At 34.6% G+C, this 22,453-nt stretch overlaps 1 protein-coding gene across 1 annotated transcript; it reads right to left on the bottom strand.

Annotated features, from left to right (window-relative positions):
- Positions 1 to 5,855: 5,855 nt before the first annotated feature.
- Positions 5,856 to 21,656, bottom strand: gaa2 (alpha glucosidase 2). The gene is made up of 20 exons (XM_077205256.1): positions 21,458 to 21,656; positions 18,536 to 19,150; positions 17,477 to 17,622; positions 17,126 to 17,291; positions 16,888 to 16,984; positions 15,435 to 15,554; positions 15,228 to 15,346; positions 14,219 to 14,350; positions 13,220 to 13,330; positions 12,407 to 12,520; positions 12,216 to 12,300; positions 12,011 to 12,128; positions 11,171 to 11,304; positions 10,922 to 11,073; positions 10,464 to 10,612; positions 10,095 to 10,236; positions 9,896 to 9,994; positions 8,972 to 9,136; positions 8,527 to 8,673; positions 5,856 to 7,106 (listed from the first exon to the last, which is right to left on the bottom strand). The coding sequence occupies exons 2-20, from the start codon at positions 19,139 to 19,141 to the stop codon at positions 7,044 to 7,046; spliced, it is 2,865 nt and encodes a 954-aa protein (XP_077061371.1). The 5' UTR covers positions 19,142 to 19,150; positions 21,458 to 21,656; the 3' UTR covers positions 5,856 to 7,043.
- Positions 21,657 to 22,453: the final 797 nt, after the last annotated feature.

Genomic DNA, 22,453 nt, shown 5'->3' with positions numbered 1-22,453 from the left:
TTATGCTTTGTGCATGTATGAAGTAAGTTCTCACAGGTGACCTACCAGGTGTTGTTCATTACAATAACTATGAGAATGTTATAGCAAAGACTACAGATATAACGAATATATGGATATCCTTAAAAGGAACTTTGCTTATACTATCCTTTGACAACCAGAAAGTGTCCATATACTTAATTTTGAACAGTATGTGTTGCTTTCTCATTTCATACGCAAACTTATTTAGGAAAAAGTGAACTTTAGATAATTCCTTAAAAAATGCAACTTTGTCTAATATTTTGTTTTCTAATTTCAGTTAGTTTTTTTGCAAAGTGTGCTGTTATTGTCCAAATGGGCCTACTTTATGTTGTGTTTAAAACAATGTGCAATGTAAGACTAAATTGGTAGTGTAGGCTACATGCTTTATATTTCTGTAGCAGTCTGTATTCCTGCAGCTTTTTAGGTGCATTATTGCAGATCAGTGTTCACATGCAGGTGGTGTTCGTTATGTTCTTATGGGTGTGTCTCGGCTGTGTTCTGTATGTGCGGTTGGACGTGTCTAATCTCGCTGAGTCATTGAAGGAAGTAACAAATCGAGGCTTGGACTTTAGACGTGATTGACCTTTATATAAACAGTATCCTACATTTTTAGGTATAAACCAACTTCAAAACTTACTTATTTGTTTATATTTAATTATCAACATGTGCCAATGTGTTTGCTCTCAGTGAATACATTTTCACAATAAAACATACAGAATTTCGAATAGATACGTATAGGAAAATATAGAAAATATGTGTAAAAACTAGGGCTGGGAAACGATTAATCGCGATTAATCGCATCCAAAATAAAAGTTTGTGTTTACATAATATAGGTGTGTGCACTGTGTATAATTATTTTGTATATATATAAATACACAAACATGCATGTATATATTTAAGAAATATTTGCATGCATATACTGTATATATTTATTTATAATGTATAGGCTATTATATATAAATATACATTTTTTATATATAAATATAAATTTTTTCTTATATGTATACATGCATGTGTGTGTATTTATATATACAAAATAATTATACACAGTGCCAAACATATATTATGTAAACACAAACTTTTATTTTGGATGCGATTAAACGCGATTAATCTTTTCCCAGCCCTAATAAAAACATTTGAAGACTTGGAACTGTTGTCATTCTTTATTTGACCAATGGATGTCAGTAAGAGTCCAATGTTGGGTAGTTGTCAGTTAGTCACTGTCAGCTGAGAAAGTTGAGAAAACCGTGAAATTCCTGGGAAGAGTTATTATGACGTCTTCATGGGTGGAGTTCAAGTTAAGCATTTTTAAAAGACTTCCCTTACAGAAATGGTTTGGTACCAGATGGTAATGTCATGGTAATTTGATTTATATTAACAGAAAATGTATTTATATGGAACTACTGAAAAGTATACCAAACAAAAAGGCCTCTAAATTGAAGATGTCCTTAGTATATACGTAACACATTTGTTTTTGGTTTTCATTAACCTACACCAATTGATTTTTACATATTTCATCATTATGATGTCTTCATGGGTGGAGTTTAAATGCGACCTATTATGTAGTCTAAAATTCACTTTTACATGGTGTTTGAACATAAATGTGTGTCGGCAGTGTATGTAATGTTCTCCACCCACGGTTCTTGCGCACTTGCACCGCGGTTCATCTCATGACGATGCATACGCATCTATAAAACAGACAGACAGAGTTAGGCTGTATGTTTCTGTCAATGGATATGCATTCTGGCTTCCCTTATACTTTTGTTCAATACGAGTGCCATATATGCTCTAATATGACCGGTCATGTACGCCATCATCACCCTGGTGTTAATAGCTGGCGAGTGCAGGTGAGAGGTATTTTGAGCTGAAACTTTCTCAGGGATACCTGCATGAGACTTAAATTAAATTTTGTAAAAAAAAAATAAAAAAAAAGGGGGGCATAATAGGTCCTCTTTGAGGTAAGGGCCTATAAAGGTCCTGTAGTTAATAATTATATCCCTTAACACTCATCTATGATCACCAAAATTACATATTTAAAAGTTTTTTCCTTGAAAAAAAATGTCTTCATGCCTTTAAATAGCTTGAATGTAACTCTACACCTTTGCCTCGTTTAGTAGGCGCGGTTCTATAAATATGCAAATTGGTCCCGTCTCCACTCACTCCAGCTCAGGGATCCACTCTTTGAGGATCACAAGTTGACCTGATTGGTGACAAAGTAGGAGACTGTCTTTGGTTCACCGAGAAAATACTCAGCAATGGTGTTGACATGAATTTGCACATGGTTTGTCTTAAAGCACATTAAAAACACCACATAGCATATAAACAACTTTAAAAGCTTGATTTTCACCACAAATTTTTAGATATGAAACAACTTTAAAAAAAAAAAAAAAAAATGTATTCATCAACATGTGCTTAAGTCTTTACTAAAAGTAATAAATGAATAAGCTATTTGTTAGTGAAGTTAACGTTTGTTCTAGAATTAAAAGTAATTTTGTGTATTTAAAACCCTCCGGGGTCCTTCATTTCAGAGTCACACTCAGGACCTTCGGGTCCAAATGGGCCGGAAGGGTTGGATTCATATTTATTAAAAGAAAATCATAATTTTTTTTTACTTGTTTTTTATAATATTTTTTCTTTTCTTTTTTGGTCTTTTGAGAATTTTATGATTTATAATTAATATTTATGCAATAAATATGACCCATTTCCCCCCAGTTTTCCCCCCATTGAATATAATAGAAAATTATTTAAAAAAAAATTTTGAAATGAGATGGATGCCATCTGGTGGACAAACTGAGCATTTTAAAAATGCAAAACACATAGGTAATCTGAATTTATTGGTTTGTTTATGTATAAAAGTGTGTTTGTGTGTGTGTGTGTGTGTGTGTGTGTGTGTGTGTGTGTGTGTGTGTGTGTGTGTGTGTGTGTGTGTGTGTGTGTGTGTGTGTGTGTGTGTGTGTGTGTGTGTGTGTGTGTGTGTCTGTTTTGCACTGTTGTGTGCTTTTTTTCTGGATCGTGGCTGATTTGTAGATTGTATGCACAAAAAAACTCGGTATTTTCACTTTTTTGCCAATTTGCCATTCATTTCCTATCCGGGTCCATTTGGACCCGAAGGTCCTGAGTGTGACAATTTTTTTTACAACCACTTAGATTATTCAAATCCTGTCCCCAATTTTTTTGGATGTTCATATACCAAGTACCAAAAAAGTCACCAAATTTCAGACCATTCCGATGAAGCTATGATTTAAAAAATAAAAAATATTTAAATGCGTCGGGTCCATTTGGACCGAAGGACCCCAGACAGTCCTAAATAATTGCTTGTAGCAGCCCACACATATGTTTATCTTAATTGGAACATAAAAAAATTAATTTTAGTTAGAAATGCTGAGATTGTATGCCAAGAGATGTTTAAAAGAGCAAGTGATATGAGTGAACCATTTCCAACAAACTCTTGCACTGTGTGTATGTGTGTGATCAAATGTTTCTGCCTCTAAAACCCTGTGGGTTACCTAAACATGGTGACAGAAAAAACTGACTGAAAGACAACAATTCATGGTATAATGTCACTTCTCTGGCAGCTAAGAAAGGCAATGAAAGAGTGAGAATGTGGAACATCTGGAAGCTGTTATCTCCGAAGCCCTCAAAAGAATGAGGGGGAGTATGTGGTAGTGTGATTGTTTTCTTCTAGGCTAAAATGAATGCTATTCTGTTTTTACTGCCAAAATAAACATTATTTCATTCAATGATTTCCAATTAGCTTAGTGGAATTGCACAGATAATGCATGTAAATCTGCTGTGAAGTAAATTAAGTAACATTCCAGAATTAGTGTTTGTTGCGCATTAATTGTATTATTATAAATTTGATAGGTTTGGTTTCTTGCAAGAGCAAACTTGCTAAATGTAGTCAATGCTGATTTTGTTGAAATTAGGTTTTTAACACAACTGATGGACAAGAGACTTCTTTCAAAAACATAAAAACGCCAAACTTCTGAACGGTAGTGTAAAATCCCACTATACAACTGAAAATAACCAAAAATCTTCAACTGGGAATGTCATATTTTGTATCTGAGTGTCATTTATTATAGGACAGTTTTAACAGTCAATGTTTTCTCACTGTAGAATAGCCCTATTATAATGACAGGCGCTCGCTTTGACACGTTTCATATTCATTATTCATTTGTCAAAAACACATTTGCACTGTAGTAATTATGACCATTATCTTGGTCTGCTGCATTTTGTCATGTCTTAAAGGTAATTGTGATACTTATTTTGTTAATAATGGAAATATTTTGTCAGATGAAGCTCATGTATTCATAATTGTGTTTGGACATTTGGAAAACATACTTTTCTACATGCAGGATTTTTTTTTTTAAATGTTTAATTCTTTTTAATTAACAACCAATCAAGAAATGAAAGTTCTGCCCCATACTTAATTCTATTTTTGTCCCTCTTTTTGTTTTGTTGTTTGCCTTTATTTCTTTCTGCTTGCATCGGCCCGTAAAGAAACATGGCTTTCAACTTGCTGTCATATCATACTGCATGTGGAAGCAAAAGTCTGGCTTTGTTCTTCAAACAGGTCTTGTGTCAGTGCGAGATGAAAGGTGGAGGTTCAGACGTGCAGATTCACTCAAAGAGAAAGCTACGTTTGGCTATCAGCTCTGGGTTTACAACAGTGCTTCTTAAAAAGAACAAGAAGAAATTTTTTTATTAAATGTGTAAAGACAGAAACACATTTAGCTTAAAACAACAGAAATTCTCAAGGTCTAAACAAAATCTTGTCGGTAATTGCTTTCATGCTCTGGTTAATTGTACACTCAAATCAAACTTTGGCTGAACGTTTTTTTTTTTTTAAACACTGATGTCTCTCTAAAAAAACAGTAACATGCAAACATGCTTGAGCTTGTGTTTACCACAACTGATGTGTGAGTTGATGAATGTTAATGTGAATAAAAGCCTAAATTCAATCGGTTCATTATATAAAGCGATCGTTTCTCTTCAGAAAATTTGGACTAAACCGCTCTATTCAGGAGTAGTTTTACAATCTCTTTATGAACTTTTTGATGCGTCTTTGTGTCACTTGCGTAGCTGCCAACGGAGGGACAGAATGCTCTCAGATTTCATCAAAAAGATCTTCATTTGTGTTCCGAAGATGAACGAAAGTCTTACAGGTTTGAAACATGTGGGTGAATAAATGATGAACAAATTTTCATTTTTTTTGGTGAACTATGCCTTTAAACTAAAAGGGGACAGTTATTGTAAAATGTTACCAAAAAAAAAAATAATCACATTTGAGTTTATTTTCTGATGGCATATAACTTTATAATAGTAGAGAAATGGGTTTTGTTTAAATATACTGACTTTTCCTCAGGACTCTGCACTGAGCTGAGAAAAGCCATTTCCCATTACAAAGTGAAGGAAGTGCCTTCAAATCCAGTTTCATGTAGAACTATAACTATAGCTCTGACTGCAAGACAGAAAATAATCAGGTATGTAAGGTTCGGGTTATGAGTACATGCTGTGGTTTAAAAAGTTTATATATGCTGGACACCAAGAAGACCAATGGAGGTAAAGATAAAAAAACGCATATGGCCTTTTACCATATTGTTGTGTTTAGCATGTTGCTAATGTATTCTGGGTGGTATGGTGTTTAGGTGATTGCTAGTTCAGAAAAAAGGTACAAAAGCGATCACTGGGGCATTGCTTTTTCAAAAAGTACACTTTTGTACCTAAAGGGTGCATATCGGTACCTATAAGGAACAAAAGGGTACCGCCCCAGTGACAGCTTTTTTTTTTTCTTAGAGTGTATCACTGCCTCAAAACAAAAGAAAAAACACAAGAGAAAAGATGAACACTTTGAATTTTATTGCACACTACCCTGTATGTCCTCTGAAACTCTGTACAGCAGTTTATTTAAAGAAAAAGAAGCCTTAAACTGGCTCGTAATCTTTTAGCTTCCATTTTACGAGCACACGCCTTTACATTTGAACTTTTTTGTTAAAAGTTGTAAAGCAGCCCGGTGTTTTCGAACAGAGGGTTTTATACATTCACAGTAAAGCCACTGAATGTTGAATCACAGCTTTGATTAAATATAAGGCACAATGTTATGCTATAAATGGTAATATTGACAGCATGTGGTAGCAATTTACAAAATACTGCACAATTATGCCTCTTTAAGCCTTGATGAATACTGTACAGTGATTTACTTCCATAATATTTTCATGGTTTTACATTTTAGACTTAATCACTTTGGGCATTAAAACAAATGCTTCATAAGTTTCTATCGCTGAAAATAATGGATCATGTTAATTACAAGCCTGTCAGTACATGGAAATAATGTTTGCTTACTAAAGCCTAAACATGCATTTCTACAGCATCAGAATGTCCTAAACTGGGAAAAAAGTTACAGTTGCTAAACAATATATACATATTTGCAATTCAAAATAATATTAACATAATTTGTACCAATCTGAAAGGTTATGAATTCAGCAGGATCACTTTTGAATTTGCAGTTGTTTTTGTTCTGTTGGTCCATTGAATCACAACCAAATATTTGCTTTAAGATGTTCAAATTCATTTTGAATTATAGCTTTTGACGGCATGGCAAACTACTTTAAGATGAGGAGCTTTAATTCGCAGCTAAAAGGTTTAAAACAGAAGAACAATCTTTCTGCTCTAGAAACAGTATCAGCAATAACAGGCAGTAATATAACATCATAGGTAAAATATCTATCCATTCAACAGATCAAACAAATGGCTTAATCAAAATGACACAGACTACTTCCCTTAGGTTTTAATTCCTCTGAGTGCAACTGACCACTGCTGGGTCAACAATAAAGAGTACACTTAAAGTGCACATGAGAAATTCAACATACAATCAATAATCTGTCATATCCTTTCTGGTTTATATTTGATTTTAGGCTGGAACCAGAACCACCACTGTCCAAGTACTGAGATAATGTCTCAGTACTTGTTAAGATCATGATTTCAGCAGCAATTTGCAATTCAGAAACAGCACTGATGATTCACGTTTACATCCAACTTATTGTGAAGTTATGACTGAGGTTCAGACCCAAGTCTGTTACTGTCAGCACCTAGACAGACAAAAGACAATAAATACATTTCTTTAATGCTCATTTTGTATAAATGGAAGTCCTTTTTTTAATAAATTTTTTTACTGTATTTTTAGCTATTTTTCAAATTAAAAAAATCATTCTTGACACCACTGGATCTTTGATCTTTTAATTCAACCTAGATATTTAACCTAGATCAGGGGTCCTCAAATTGTGGACTGGGCTCCGGTTCCGAACCCTGGTTTGGTTCCAACCGGACGGCGAGAGATAATGACAACGGTAACACCATTTTACCGTTTCTACTGTTTAAATTGAGCAGCGCGGCAAAACAAAACAACGGAGCCGTACACACTCAGGGTTGTTTATGGTTATAATCTTTCGGCCCTACATCCTCTAATATTTTTATCTAAAGTCAAACGCGTTTAAGTCAAGACCTTTCTGTTCGTTGCTTCACTCTCCGACTAAAGAGCCACATTAAAAACAGTAACAGAAACACAACAGTAGCAGTAACATTTTAACAACAGTAGCAGAAACACAGCGAGCAGCAAAATAGATGAATACTTTAGCTTAAACACTGCAAAAAACAAGAATGTAGCAAATACAATTATTTTCATATTGCATATATATATATATATATATATATATATATATATATATATATATCTTTTTAGTAGTTTTTTGACAAAGACATTTTTTCATCTACATATAGCATTATTTATCACCATGTTAACAGCTTTTCATAAATGTTTGTAGATGGCAAAGAAAGACTTCAGCTCATAATGAGTGTGTCTTGATTATGTACAGTGTTTGTTTGTTTTTAGCAGATACTTATTTTAAGCCAAATATAAAAACATAGCCTCCTGCCATGCATATGTATCTAAATGTAAAAATAATAATAGCCTGATAAAACATGTGATCTTACCTTTTAATATTGATATCTAATGAATTTTTTTTTAAATTCTCAGACACCACTGCTGTGGCTTTGAGGACCCAATAAACTCATCCAACTCATATTTTTCTTTAACAAAGCACTGCCGCCCAGTAATAACTATTTCAAAATGTATAACTATCTCAAAAAAAGTATTGTCCAGTCCTCCACTGGGAAGGGAATATAAAGGCTGGACCTCTTGGAACTTTAATTGAATACCCCTGACCTAGATATTTGAAGTATTTAAATATTTTTTAAATGCATTACAAAAATAAACCTTTTTTAGTAATTCAGTGTACCAAAGACAAATATTCCAAATTATTTTCAACAAAGCCTAATGAAAGCTTATAGAGTATCAGATAACTGCAGATGAACATACTAAACATTTAAATGCTATTCTCCTAACTTACTGCAAACCGTTCAAAATTCCAATTTAACCTGATAACTAAATATGCACAATCATTAAATATTTATAACCAGTAGCTTCCTAAAAACAATATTAAAGTATGTTACCTGATTGTCACGGTAAGTGAATGCTGCCTCTTGTGAATTCACGGTTACATTTTCTGGCTCTGCCTTCACCCCATAAAAGGAAACAGTTTCCACAGTGATGTAAGTAGCCTCCTCGTGATTATGCAGCACCTCTGATTTCATTGTGTTCTGAAGATCATTAATAAAGATCATTATATCCATACGCACACACAGGTAGTTGACAGCATGATTGTTTACAGAAACATTTAAGAACAAGCAAGTGATGCATTTAATACAATAACATTGAATAAGAATTTGTATAAACTGAGTATTTGAGAAAAGTTAAGAGGTGATTACATGAAATGTGAGAGGCAGCATGTAGATGAATAAATAACCTTTTAGACTGTGCCCGTAGTATGAGGATCTAATGAAAGCTTACTGAAAGTAAAGCATTCAGTAAAGGTGAATGGTTTTCTGTTTTCTGTACCTTTTCTATTGTGAAATAGATGTAAGCGTACTGATCAGTCTCATATGAGTCAATGGTCTCTCCATCATCCCAATACAAATCACCCTTGGCCAGACCGTCCTCACTCAGACTTGCAATCAGATAAAGGGGCTGACCACTGCTCACCCACAGGGTGGTGTTCGGTCTCTGAAACACAAACATATAGAACAAAATTCAAGTCAACATGCACACGATCACAGCCAACACTACTGCTACTAGTAAATTATTTTGTAAATACTTCCTTAAAGTATCAAATAAATGATACATAAATTACCTAGACATCAAACAAAGACTTTACAGATAATGTATTTATTAAATGTATATATACAATGGGGGTTGGAATAATTAAGATTAATAATTAAGATTTTTAATGTTGAAGTCTCATCTGATCACCAAGGCTGCATTTACATGATCAGAAATACAGTAATATTGTGAAATATTATTACAATTTAAAACATGGATTTTAATAGACTTTAAAATGTAATTTATATTGTACCTAATAGTTTTCAGCTTCATTACTACAGTCTCTAATGTCACACGATCCTTCAGAAATCATTCTAATATGCTGATTTGCAGCTCAAAAACATCTCTTATTATTATCAATGTTGAAAACAGTTGTGCTACTTAATATGCACTCCTTTTAGATAGTTTAAATTTTTTTTTTTAAACTTTTATTATAATAAGAACCATTATTAACTATTAAGCATATGATGTATATATTATGATAATGTGTGCAACAATAAATGAGAAAACCTCCTTAACAGGAAATGTATTTATTATATATAAAATCTGGATTAGGCTAGATTTATAAATAATTATTACATATAAATTACTTAAGGAAGTCTGTCTGCATTAACTGAAAAACAATAAATGTATGAATATGTATATAATGTGGTTCTTTTTCACCTGTGTAGGTATGATGGAACCCTCTCTGAGATGCAGGTTGATTTTGTCCATCGGAGCCTGAAGTTTGATCTCTTCTCCTCTGCTTACCAATGAGTCACCCTGTTTGTGACAAACAAATATCAATGTTGTATGAGACTACAAAGTAAAAGAATTGTGAGTTTTTCTTTCTAAAAGGGTTTCTAGAGAGGATGTGACTTACGGTGTGAAAATCGTACCAGAGACCTTTAGGGAAATATCCCACTACATAATCTCGTCCTGCCTCCAAAACCGGCGTGACCATCAAACTCTTTCCCCATAGGAACTGTTTATCTATCCCATATGTCTTCTCATCAGTAGGGAAACTAAAACACAGCACAGATTGTGATTAAATGCAAAGAAGTCAATTAAAGTGGACATCTTCCTGAAATTATGAACATTATGTGCCTGGATCTGTATCTAGATAATTCACTAAAAATGATCATTCTGTCATTAGATGCTGCTAGATAACTCCAAGGTTTGGAGAAAACTATTCCTTTAAGAATTAAATGCACATACAATAAGGGTTTGAAGTCACATGTGTTTATCTTACTGAAAGAGCAGTGGTGTGGCGACCGTGTGTCCACTGATGTGTGCGTGATGGAAGAGTGTGTAGAGATGTGGGAACAGGGAATAACGGAGAAGGATGGCTTCTTTCATTGCTGTACGAGCTGCAGGACTGAATGCAGTTGGTTCCTGATCCTGTTGTGAAAATGACAAAACTGTTAATCCATCAGAGTCTTGCCTTTGGAATGCAGATGAAAAACATTAGAAAAACAGAAGATTGTACTGGCAAAACAACAGACAGATGGGTAACTAATCAGATGAACAGCCAAAACCGCATTAAGACTGCAGAAAATCAATAAGATGAAAACAGTTGAAAAACACAGCAGATCCTCTAAAGCAGCGTGTATCTTAGCATTATGAGTTGTGACCAGCTGCAGATTTTGCTGTAGTCTAAAGCTAAATAAATAGTCATAACAGTGTTTGGTTGGATGGAAGAAAGTTCACCTGTTCATCTATGGAGTTGTGGTTTCTTGTAAAGGGGTAGAAAGCTCCGAGCTGGGTCCATCGGACACACAGTTCTTCTGTAGTGCTGCCCCCAAAGCCACAGATGTCTGCCCCAATAAGAGGAACGCCCAGGATGTTAAATGTCAGCATACCTGGAAAAGAATTAAAATAAAATGGTTAGTGAATCTGTAGTCAATACAACACTATATGAGACTAACTCTGACCTCAGCAGAGAGTGTGCGTTTATACCTGGTATAGATGTGGCCAGATCTTTCCATTGGCTCCTGTTGTCTCCGAGCCAGTGGCCCGAATACCTGCCCTGACTGGGAAACGTAGAGCGGGAAATGACGAAGGGACGCTTCCCCGTGATCTTCCTCAAAGCACTGAGAGAGACAGATGGACATGATCCACTACCGTTTGATAAACAGAAAGTGTCCAAATACTTTTTTTGCGGGGTGAAATGTTTTGGTTGAAAAGTGTGCTTGCACCATCTTTCTTTAAAAATAACAATGTTTTTGACAAAAGTTTGGGGTCGTAAGATTTTAAAAAGAAGAAGAAATTAACACTTTTTTTCAGCAAAGATGCATTAAATTGATCAAGTGGCATTTACATTGTCACAGAGATTTCCATTTCAAATAAATGCCGTTCTTTTGAACTTTCTACTCAAAGAATCCTGACAAAAATGTATCATGCTTTCCCCAAATATGTTAAGCAGCACAACTGTTTTAAACATTGATAATAATAATTAAAAAATTTCTTGAGCATCAGGTCAGCATATTAGAATGAATTTTGAAGGATCTTGTGACACTGAAGACTGGAGTATTGATGATGAAAACGCAGCTTTGCCAACACAGGAATAAATATTATATATATAAAATAGAAAACAGTTATTTAAATTTATTTACAATAATTTTAAATATTTAATATTTTACAATATTACTGTTTTTACATTATTTTTCAAATTAATGCAGCCTTGGTGTGCATAAAATCCATTAAAACAATAAAATAATTTTAATTAAAAAAAAAAAAAAATATTATCATTATAACTTTTGAATGGTAGTATACTTATTTTTGTATGACTGTGTGTACCTTTCAGTGGCTTTAGATTCCATGAGTCCATACAGACTGTGTATGTTGTAGTGAGAGGAGATTTTCTGACGTGCAGATGCACACACAGTCTTGGCCCTTAATGTACCATCCAGAATACCTACAGCAGACAATACCGTGTCTTATTGTTGGAAGAAACGTAGCATGAATAATGTAGATGTCCACATAATAGCGAACACACTGATACCTGGTGTGTAGGGAGGATTTTCCAGTTCATTCTGTGGACAACCATTCAGTGACCCATCAAAGAAATTAGATGGCTCATTCATATCCTTGAGACAGAAAGAAGAAGAGTATATATTAAAGAACAAGATCAATGCTTGGCTAAATACAAATAATGAACCATCAAACAAGGAATAATACAAATGCACAACATACAATCCACACGCCATCAAATGGCACTTTGTCATGGAACCTCTGCAGATTCTGGTACCACCATTCATGCGTGTCTGGATTGGAGAAATCTGGAAAAGCAGTGAGTCCTGGCCAGACCTTAGAAACAATCAAACATATCTGCAGTCAAGTCACATATAATATTCATACTTACTACATTTTGATTTAATTGACACCTACTGGTGCGATGCAGCATGACGCTTAAGTTTATTGATTACGATGCAATTGGAGAAATGTTTACTTGTGTTGTCATTCATGATTAATTTATTCCACAACCAATAAGGCATGAAATTATTGTGGAAAAGTCTGTAGTATTCATCTGGACATAAGATCATTTCATCAGTTTTGGGGTCAGCACATTTGTTTTTCAGAAATTAATACTTTTATTTAGCAGGGATGCATTAACTTAATCAAAAGTGACAATAAAGACATTTATAATGTTGCAGAAGATTTCTATTTTAATTAAATGCGGTTCACTTGAACTTACTATTTATCAAATAATCCTGAAAAAAATTAATTTAGAAAATTAAGCAACACAACTGTTTTTAACAGAAAGGTTTCATGATCACCAAAAAAAATCAGCATATTAGAATGATTTCTGAAGGATCATGTGACACTGAAGACTGGAGTAATAATGCTAAAAATTCAGGTTTTGCATCACAGGAATAAGTTATTTAAACAGTTATTTTAAATTGCAATAATATTTCGCAATATTACATTTTTTCAGTATTTTTGATCAAATAAATGCAGCCTCGGAGAGCAAAAGTGACCTAAAAAAAACAAAAAAACGAAATGTACCTTCCCAATAAGGACGTCTCCATTCGAATCATTGATGAAAATGCCTCTCTTCTTCCCCTCATCGAACGGCCAGTAGGAGCCAGACGGCTGAGAGCTACTGATGCCGGGATCCTAATGAGGAAGCGCAAAAAAAGACAAACACACAAACTGCAGATTAAATCAAGCCCACTTCAGCTAAATACACAGTGACACATCCAAATACTTTAGTGATGGTCTAAACCGCATGTGAAACATTCAGTTGCCAAATCTGCCTCATGACTGTCAGTGTGATTCTAACGCAACACAAAAGAGACGAGAGCAGAATGAGGAAGAGTGTCATATGGATGTTTAATAAACCCACAGAACATAGAAGTTCCTCTTATTTTGATTTTTAGTTGATTTGCTTTCTTAAAATAAATCTATTGACAGTCCCCACAAATGATTTAAGCCACATTTAACATGTAGGAAAGTCATTGCATTTCAAACCAAGTGCCATATTCAAACAAATGATGCAGGAGCCATTGAGCAGAGTCATTTGTGCAATGGCTTTTAACCAACTGGTGATGTTTAGTGGATGTATTAAAGCTGCCACTGTACCAAAAATCAGTAGTCGGCATTAATACCAGAAAGATTTCAAGGTTTTCTATACCAATTTTGTTACCAGAGCAAAAACTATCAGAGAGAGTGTTCAAACAAACTCGAACAAAAGCTCTTGAAAACAGCGGGTACCGATAACACCGGGTACTTGGTCCTATAGGTACTGCAGAAATGCTGGTACAGTAATCTTATTTTTTAAAGTATATGAAGTAAGTTCCCCTATCCCCTTCAAGATCATTTAGCTTTCCTAGTAGAGTTACCTAAGGTGTAGTTCATAGTCAATCAAAGTGAGTGTGTGTGTGTGTGTGTGTGTGTGTGTGTGTGTGTGTGTGTGTGTGTGTGTGTGTGTGTGTGTGTGTGTGTGTGTGTGTGTGTGTGTGTGTGTGTGTGTGTGTGTGTGTGTGTGTGTGTGTGTGTGTGTACCAGAATCATGACGTAGTGTTGATCATGTATGTGAAGGTCTTTCACGAGATCAGGTAGGGTGGAAAAGTTCATAGGCTCATAAGTAAAATCTAGAGCACGATCCATGTAGTCAATGTCATTCCACTGAACGTCCTGAAAGATAAAAAAACTAAATCAATTTGCTTTGTACAATTTATAATTAGTAATTTTGCTAAATGCATAATGCTAAGTCAGTGTTCTTCTGTGGTTCATTAAAAAAAAAATCAGAAATCATACTTCTCTTTGCGTGTCAGCAATATGAGGCAAAGGATCAAGTGCAATATGCAACATTACAGTTTTCACTAGATTTCAAAAGTGCTGTTTTAATGTTCCTGTGAAAAAATGAGTGTTTGTCTACAATGCTAGTTTACCCCAATACCAACTAGTATTAATTATTCATATACTATTATAGTATGCATTACTAAACTCAGCAAAAAAAGAAACATCCTCACGCTTTCAATTGCTTTTTCCCACTTGCAAATTGATTCTTGTGTGTAAATATTTGAATGAACATAAAATGATTCCAACAAATGAGGCATAAACAGAACAAATTTTGTTTTGACAAAGTTTTGTCATTTTTATAAAATTTTATATTTCTATACAGCTTTAATTTATTTTTATGTCAGTTTGTCTTATTAATTTTAATCACTTCAATTAATTTAAATTTCATTTAGTTGCAAAAGCGACATTTCTAATATTTAAGTTCAAGTTATAAGATTTCCATCAAGATTTTTTACTTTATTTCAATTACCATTAACACATTTGTTAATCATTTTAGTTTACAATAACACTAATGGAAACAGATAATAATTTATTGCATGCGTTTTTTGCGTTTTTTCTGTGTTTAATTTTTCTTGATGTCTATTGAAAGTGCAAATCTAGTGAGCTACAGCTGATTTCAAATTCTAACTAATCAGTAAACATTTGACTATGAACCATATTTACCAAACCAATAATTAATGAAAATGATCTAACAGGTACTGTATAGTACCTGAGGTATCCCATAATTTCGCATTTCTCTCACAACATTCCAGGTTTTGTTGCTAGACTTGTAGCCCCATCGGCAGAGATGATAGCCCAAAGCCCAGTAGATGGGCATTGCAGGCTTACCTAATGAGAGAAGATAACATCATTAGTTGGCCAACTTCTGATTCATGTCAAAGTGCAAAATCAAATACTTCTAATGATGCTTGCTGACCTACAACATCCAGGTACTGTCCAACCACAGATACGGGATCTGGGCCCAGGAAAATGTAAAAGTCGAGGATCCCACCAATCATACGCCAGGTGAGAGCAGGTGCAGGCTGCAGAGCCACATCTACATGACAGATTATTTACATAAGTTAATACAAAGTTGAGACATTTACAGGCAAAAACACAGAGCACTTCAGGAACAAAGATGGACTACTTGCATTCATTTTTCGCTTTTGAAATAGTACAACTAATTTATTTCAGGTTATGTATATTTTCAATGTGCTATAGTCACCTAGTTGACTAAACGCCACCTAAAATGAGTTTTTGTTTCAATTCAATTTTCCAAATTGAACGCACCATGAAGTTTAAACCCAACCCAAGCCAATCTGAGAAAGCAGCGGCTGTCAAACACACGATTATTTCACTACACGCCGACAGTGCTCGTCTACACTAGTGACCGCAATGCTGAAGTGTGTGAGACCTGATGCATAAGAATATTTATTTATTTGTATTGAATATTTTAATCACTATTCTGTCATTTTTCATTGTCAATCATTTTACTGTATGTAATTTACATGTTTATGTCCAAAATTCTTATATATTCTAAGAAGTTGACTGTCATTCTCCTCTATGCTGTGTGCGTTACTGTTTAATACTTAAATATTTAACCGTTCAATTTAAGGCATGTACCACACATTCCTTGAAATATTTTAAAAGACTGCAATACACACACAAGCAATACTTTTATCAGTCAAATTACTTTAAAAATGTAAACTCAGCAGGTATGAAATATGATCAGTAAGAGAAAAACACTGTTAATGAGAAGACGAGCACTGGACTGCTGCTGTTAGTGGGGAAATATATTTATTTATTATTCATTTCAGCAGGTTCAAGTTAATTCATATTAACGCAGAGAACATGATTCTTTGTTTTAATCAATTGACAGCTATAAAACGTAGGAATACTCTGCGTTCTAATGTACGAGTTGTAATAAGTAGAATGTGGAAGTAGTGCAAATAGTCCATAAAGGTTTACAAATTAACACAAATGATGGTTCAAAATCTTGTGTTAGAAGTTAATGTGAAGCTGATATGATTGTCTTTTTTCCTTTTTTCTAATGCATGTACTTATCATATAGATAATTACTGTCCCTCACAACATCTGATAAAATGTCTTTTACCCTTTGCCGAACCAACAGGTTAACAAATAACTACTAGAATCACAAAATTACGCAAGATATTTCTATAATAGCTGGTTGTTTTATCATGACCAAACACAAGGCTTATCATAAACATTACATGTCAAAAATAGGTGCAAAACAAACATAACAAACCGACTGTGTGTGTGTGTGTGTGTGCGTGTGTGCGTGTGTGTGCGTGTGTGTGCGTGCGTGTGTGTGCGTGTGTGTGTGTGTGTGTGTGTGTGTGTGTGTGTGTGTGTGTGTGTGATGAGCCCACCCATTGCATTGCTGTTGAGCATGAAAAACCCATGTGCCATTCCATCAGATTCCACAGACAGATAAAAGGGATGGACGCCATAGAGGTTGGTCAGCTCCTGAAAGAACAATCGAGAAGTACAGAAAAGTATGTGCAATATATAAAAAAGTATGTGTTAAACTTCTTTTTAAGTCTTGTTGTGAAATTTGAAAGAGCACAGGCAGATTAATACATCAGAAGACAAAAGTCATGTTGTTACCATGGGTGGAACATCTCGAGCCCACATGGTGAGTGTGTTCCACTGGACGTCAAGCAGAAAGTTGGAGCGATGTTCACCCAGTCCATATATGAAACGTGACGGTAATGATGTGGACATCTGCAGGAACTGATCCGCATAGAATAGAGGAGCTATAGATGTATTCAGCCTAACGGAATGTAAACATACAGTACATGTTAATAACTCAATGCTGATGCAGATACAAGTCACACTAGAGATCTCTAAACTAGAGTTTTCTGGTCATCATTATCTAATGGTAAAAGAAATTGAATTTTCAATTGAAAGGCATATTCGTTTTTTCATGCTAGTTGACAAAAAAAAAGCAGTACTTACAGCACAGTTCCGGTCTGCGTTCTCTTGACAATCAGCCCGAAAGGTTCTTTGATGAAGTCAACGGTGTAAGAAGGATTTGATGCTCTTTTCTGAACCACAGGAACATCTATAGGCACCTCGTACCTCTTTGCAGACGGGTCTGTTATCTGTATGAGACAATTGATAATTATGAAACAATAAATAATGTACAAGGTTACAAATATCTAAAGACGTTTTCTAACAGGGACATAGCAATTTAAATATTCTGGCAAATATTAATAAGCTGTTATTTATTGTCATGTTAAGACTGATAATAAAAAAAATGGTTGATATCTGCCAAAGATTAAATTTAACAGTGTAATTGAATTATTAGTACCTGAAAATTACTTTAGTTAAATGGATTAAATAACCAATAACTGACTCTGACTCATTATCATCAACTGTGATGATAATTATTATAAGCATTGTTTCTTCAGCAGCAAATCAGCATATTAGAATGATTTCTGAAGGATCATGTGACACTGAAGACTGGAGTAATGATGCTGAAACATTCAGCTTTGCATCACAGGAATAAATTACATTGTATAATTATAATTACAATGAAATTAAATAAATTACATTGTACAATATATTAAAATAGAAAACAGTTATTTTAAAAAGGCAGTATTTCACAATATTACTGTTTTTACAGTATTTTGATCAAAGAAATGCAGCCTTGGTGAGCATAAGATACTTCTTTCAAAAACATTAAAATCTTTTAACTTTAAATGTTACATTTTTAAATGATTGAATACGTAATCATTTTGAATAATAATTTAAAACGGTTTATTTTTAATGCCAACAGATCTGTTACCAATATATTGAGGATCCCTTTTTTTGAATTGAGGATTCATTTCCCTTTTTATTTGCATTTTGGTGGTCTGAGAGTGATATGAATGCAAACAGATCATTTCACCACTGAAATTCAATTTATTTTAAAAGAAAAAAATAAGTATTAGGACTTCCAACATCCACATTAATCGCTAAATTATTCTGAGAGATCACAAGAATAAAGAGCCAGTAACATGAAGACGCTCTCACCTTCACACGCAGTCTGTTGTCTCCCTCAAACAGCACTTCCAGCTGTAGTGCATCGATGTCTTTTGGATAATATGTCTTTTTGTTCCGGAGCAGTTTTCCCACCTTCCCCATCTCGGAGTCAATAACGGACACCAACTCATAGGATGGATAGTCGGGTGTGTAGAAACACCACGGCACACCATTCCGTCCCGATGTCTTAGCCTGTGACTGCTGTATGAAGCAGCAGTTTCGAGCGTGGCACATCTCCTCCGTGACCACCACACCTCTCTCGGGATAACAGTCGAACCTCCACGCTTCGGGAATCTTCCAGCAGGACGTCCCGTTTGGACTTTTAGCCTTGGCAGGTGGAGGGAGTCTATGGGGATCTGTAGAGGGTGGATTATGAAACCAAAATATAGTTCCAAGCATCCAGACACTAGAGAGAACCACAATAAGTCCTGCAATGGTCAGCAGGGCAGCGGTGATGGAGCAGCGAGGGCTCTGGGGCAGCAGGGGGAGTTCTGGGTCGACTTCCTTCCCATCTGTGTCCGTTGAATCATCGGGATCCAATAACGCGGCTCCAGAGAAATGAACCTCCTCAGGGGTGAGTCTCTTGTATGACACCATTTCAAACGTCTGAGTATAAATAAGGTAAAAAGAAAACAGAAGACAATTAACGGTGTTTGCCAAGGTAACAACATTAATTAACACTTGTACATCACCTGCATGAATTTCTTGGATATTTTGAAGAATGTTGGTAACCAAACAGATAATGGGCCTCATTGACTTCCGTAGTATTTTTCTTTTCCATACTACGGGAGTCAATGGGGTCCATCAACTGTTTGATTACCAATATTCTTCAGAATATCTTATTTTGTGTTCAGTAGAAGAAAGAAATTCATTCAGGTTTGGAACAAATGAGGGCGAGTAAATTATGACAGAATTTTCATTTTTGGGTGAACTATCCCTTTAACTGCATTAGTTATTGATCGTAGTTAACTTACTAAAATCAAAAGTTGTATATGTTATATTTTTAATGGACATGAAATAAGAACTAACAAAGAACAGTTGTATTTTTCTAACTAATGGTAACAAAGATTTATAAATAAATACTTACAGAGCCCCTAAGGAGAACAATTATGTCAATTATTTTGTGTTATCTTGCAGACGTTTTGCATTCCCTCAAGAAACTTTGCATTTGCTCACAAAGATTTTGAGTTCTTTGCGAGCGAACTCAAAGTTTCATGGGGAAATGCAAGCATTTTGCAAGCAAGCACAAAAGTTTTGAAATATGTTTTTTCCTCGCATCTCAATTTTTTCCACCACCATGTCCTTTTAGGGGCTTAGTAAAGTGTTACCAAAAACTTCAATCGCATCCCACACTGTTCGTGCAACCAGACTAATTCATTTCTCTTAAAGAATAGCACTATGGCTTGAATTATCCAGCAAATTAAAATTATTTTTGGTTATTGTATTGCTTAAGATTGTCCTGCGAAAATGAATAAAAAAACGTTCTACTGTGGAACACATTTTCGATTACAATGAATGAGGACTGCAGCTTTCAAACTTAAAAAAAGCATCATAAAACTAACACAACAGTGGACCAGATCATGAATCATTCGCTAAACTCCAATTCTTCTGAATCCATGTGATTTGTTGCAAACAGGAAGACTGATAATCAAATTATACTCCAAAAGAATTACATTTAGAATTTACTTAATTGTTTAGTTTATTTATAGTATCTTGATATGTTCTGTATTAAATTAGAATAACAATCAGTTACTTTAAAAGCCTCTGTTGGGCACAGCTATAAGGACACTATATCTGCTAAATCCCACTAAAAGACACGTGACAGATGTCACACAGAGGTGAACACTTTCTGAAGTGCATAAAACTGCAAATATTTGGAATAACTAAGAAGGGAAGTGGCTATTGGAGAGGAAATGAGACCATATGTCATACTCTACCTCTTCTTCTGAAAGATTCATGTTCTTTGCACATTTCACCAAAAGAAAAAGCAAGCATGCAAAAACAAAGTTACATTTTGAAATCATAAAACAAGTTTTAATCAAGAACAGCTGCGTTAAAATTGCCAGGTTAAATTTGGTTCTCTGTCTAGTTGTAAATGCACTGTTGTCGAGAACTGCTAAGTTGACTAGGGAGTTTACAACTTTTGAGTTCTGTTGATTTACAAATGGGTTTTAACTGAAGCGAGCAGCTCAGCATTAGATTGACAAGCGATATCTGCACTCTTACAACATACAACATTTCTGTTATGAGGTCCTGGAGAGGTCAGAGTTTAAAAAAACACTATCTACAAAAAGCATAAAAACACATGCCTTCAAATGATATGATATAATACACATCATGGGTGACATTACAGATGATGGGAGACATGGGTAAGATCTGCAATAATACTAACAAAACATACCATGATACTATGTTTTGTTTTCTTTCTTTTTTTCCGAACATGTAAAAAAAATTAAGTACCATGGATTTCCTTTTTTTTGCCATGTTCTCTGTAGCTACCATGTAAATACCATTGTGTATGAATACACTTTCAAAACATAACGTTTTTACCACATAATCTCAGTACCATGGTTATATGGATTAATATATTCTTTTAAATTACTGCATATATCTTCAGATAAAAAATGACAAGCCTTGTACATGTTAGAACCCTAGTAATCAAACAAACAAACAAAACCAGAAAAGCAACGTTGAAATGATATATGAATCTCTTAGGAAGGAGATAACAGTTACATAAAGCTAACGTTTATCGGTGTTTGTTTTCCATGCGACCTTTTAAATGAATCCACTATGTTAAAATGACACTGAACAACATCAAATGTGACATTGCTGCACATTATGAACAAGACGGAGCTTTTGTTCAAAACATCAAGCAACACATTCAAGAGAAAATGCACATTTAAATGAACTTACTTCTTATGCAGTCGGAATATGCATGATATTATAAGGGTTTCATGTTTGACCCACTACATTACATCAGTGAATACCATGTTATTATTTGCGCTGGCAAATGTCACGGGTGTTTTAATGTCTTATGAAGTTAGTGTTGCTGGTTGCTTGTCCTCATAGACGACTATGCTTGTCCTGCTAAAGTACCACTGGAATCCGAATCGCTTAGCGAATCGGCTCCTTTAGACAGATCGGTAGAGTGAACGGGCTCTGAAAACGATTCACTGATTCATTTGAGGCATCACTCAAAAACCTCCCTGTGTCTCCCGCATTTTTCATGTGATCTTTTATAACTTACTATTTTGTCAAATCTTATATTTGTGTTTTCCAATTTGTCACCTATTCTGAGTTGTGCTCCTCACTCTGCGAATCGGTTCGAATGAAACTTCGAAAAGATTCGGTTCAAAGTAACATTTTCTTCATGATATTCTTCTAACGCTCGCGTAACCTCCACTGCCATCTACTGGCCTGGAAACAATAGGGCTTGTGAGATAAACATTCAAAAGAATTAAAACAAAAATAATTAAAATTCAGCTGCAATTAAAATTTGAATGAAAATTGAGAGGGATAAAAAATTATACTATGAATAATATGATTAAGCACATAACTAGGGTTTTAAAAGTTGAAAACTTGATTCTAATTCGTACGTTCGTGACATCAGTCCAGCAGATGGCAGTTCAGTCTAATATGTGGAGTGAAAGTGTCTTCACATAACATGTAAGTGTGATGTAAGTTAATAAAATATTGATGTAATATACAACACTGCAGTAATTATATAATACAATGTGATAATGGTCAACAAATTCAAACATTCAACTATAGACATTGTGGCCTTGAAAATGAGAATGAATCGTTTTTTGATTCAGTTAAATTGCACTGTCTCTGATCTATGATGATTTAATTCAGTTTGATTCAACAAAGGAAAGGCAAGTCTTTGTTCTTAACTGTAAGGTTATTAGC

This window comes from Siphateles boraxobius, unplaced genomic scaffold (assembly GCF_051911475.1).
Source record: "Siphateles boraxobius isolate OS27281-9 unplaced genomic scaffold, OSU_SipBor_1 53, whole genome shotgun sequence".
Taxonomy (NCBI): domain Eukaryota; kingdom Metazoa; phylum Chordata; class Actinopteri; order Cypriniformes; family Leuciscidae; genus Siphateles; species Siphateles boraxobius.
The sequence above is the reverse complement of the archived record's forward strand: the minus strand, read 5'-3'. Positions and strand labels throughout refer to the sequence as shown.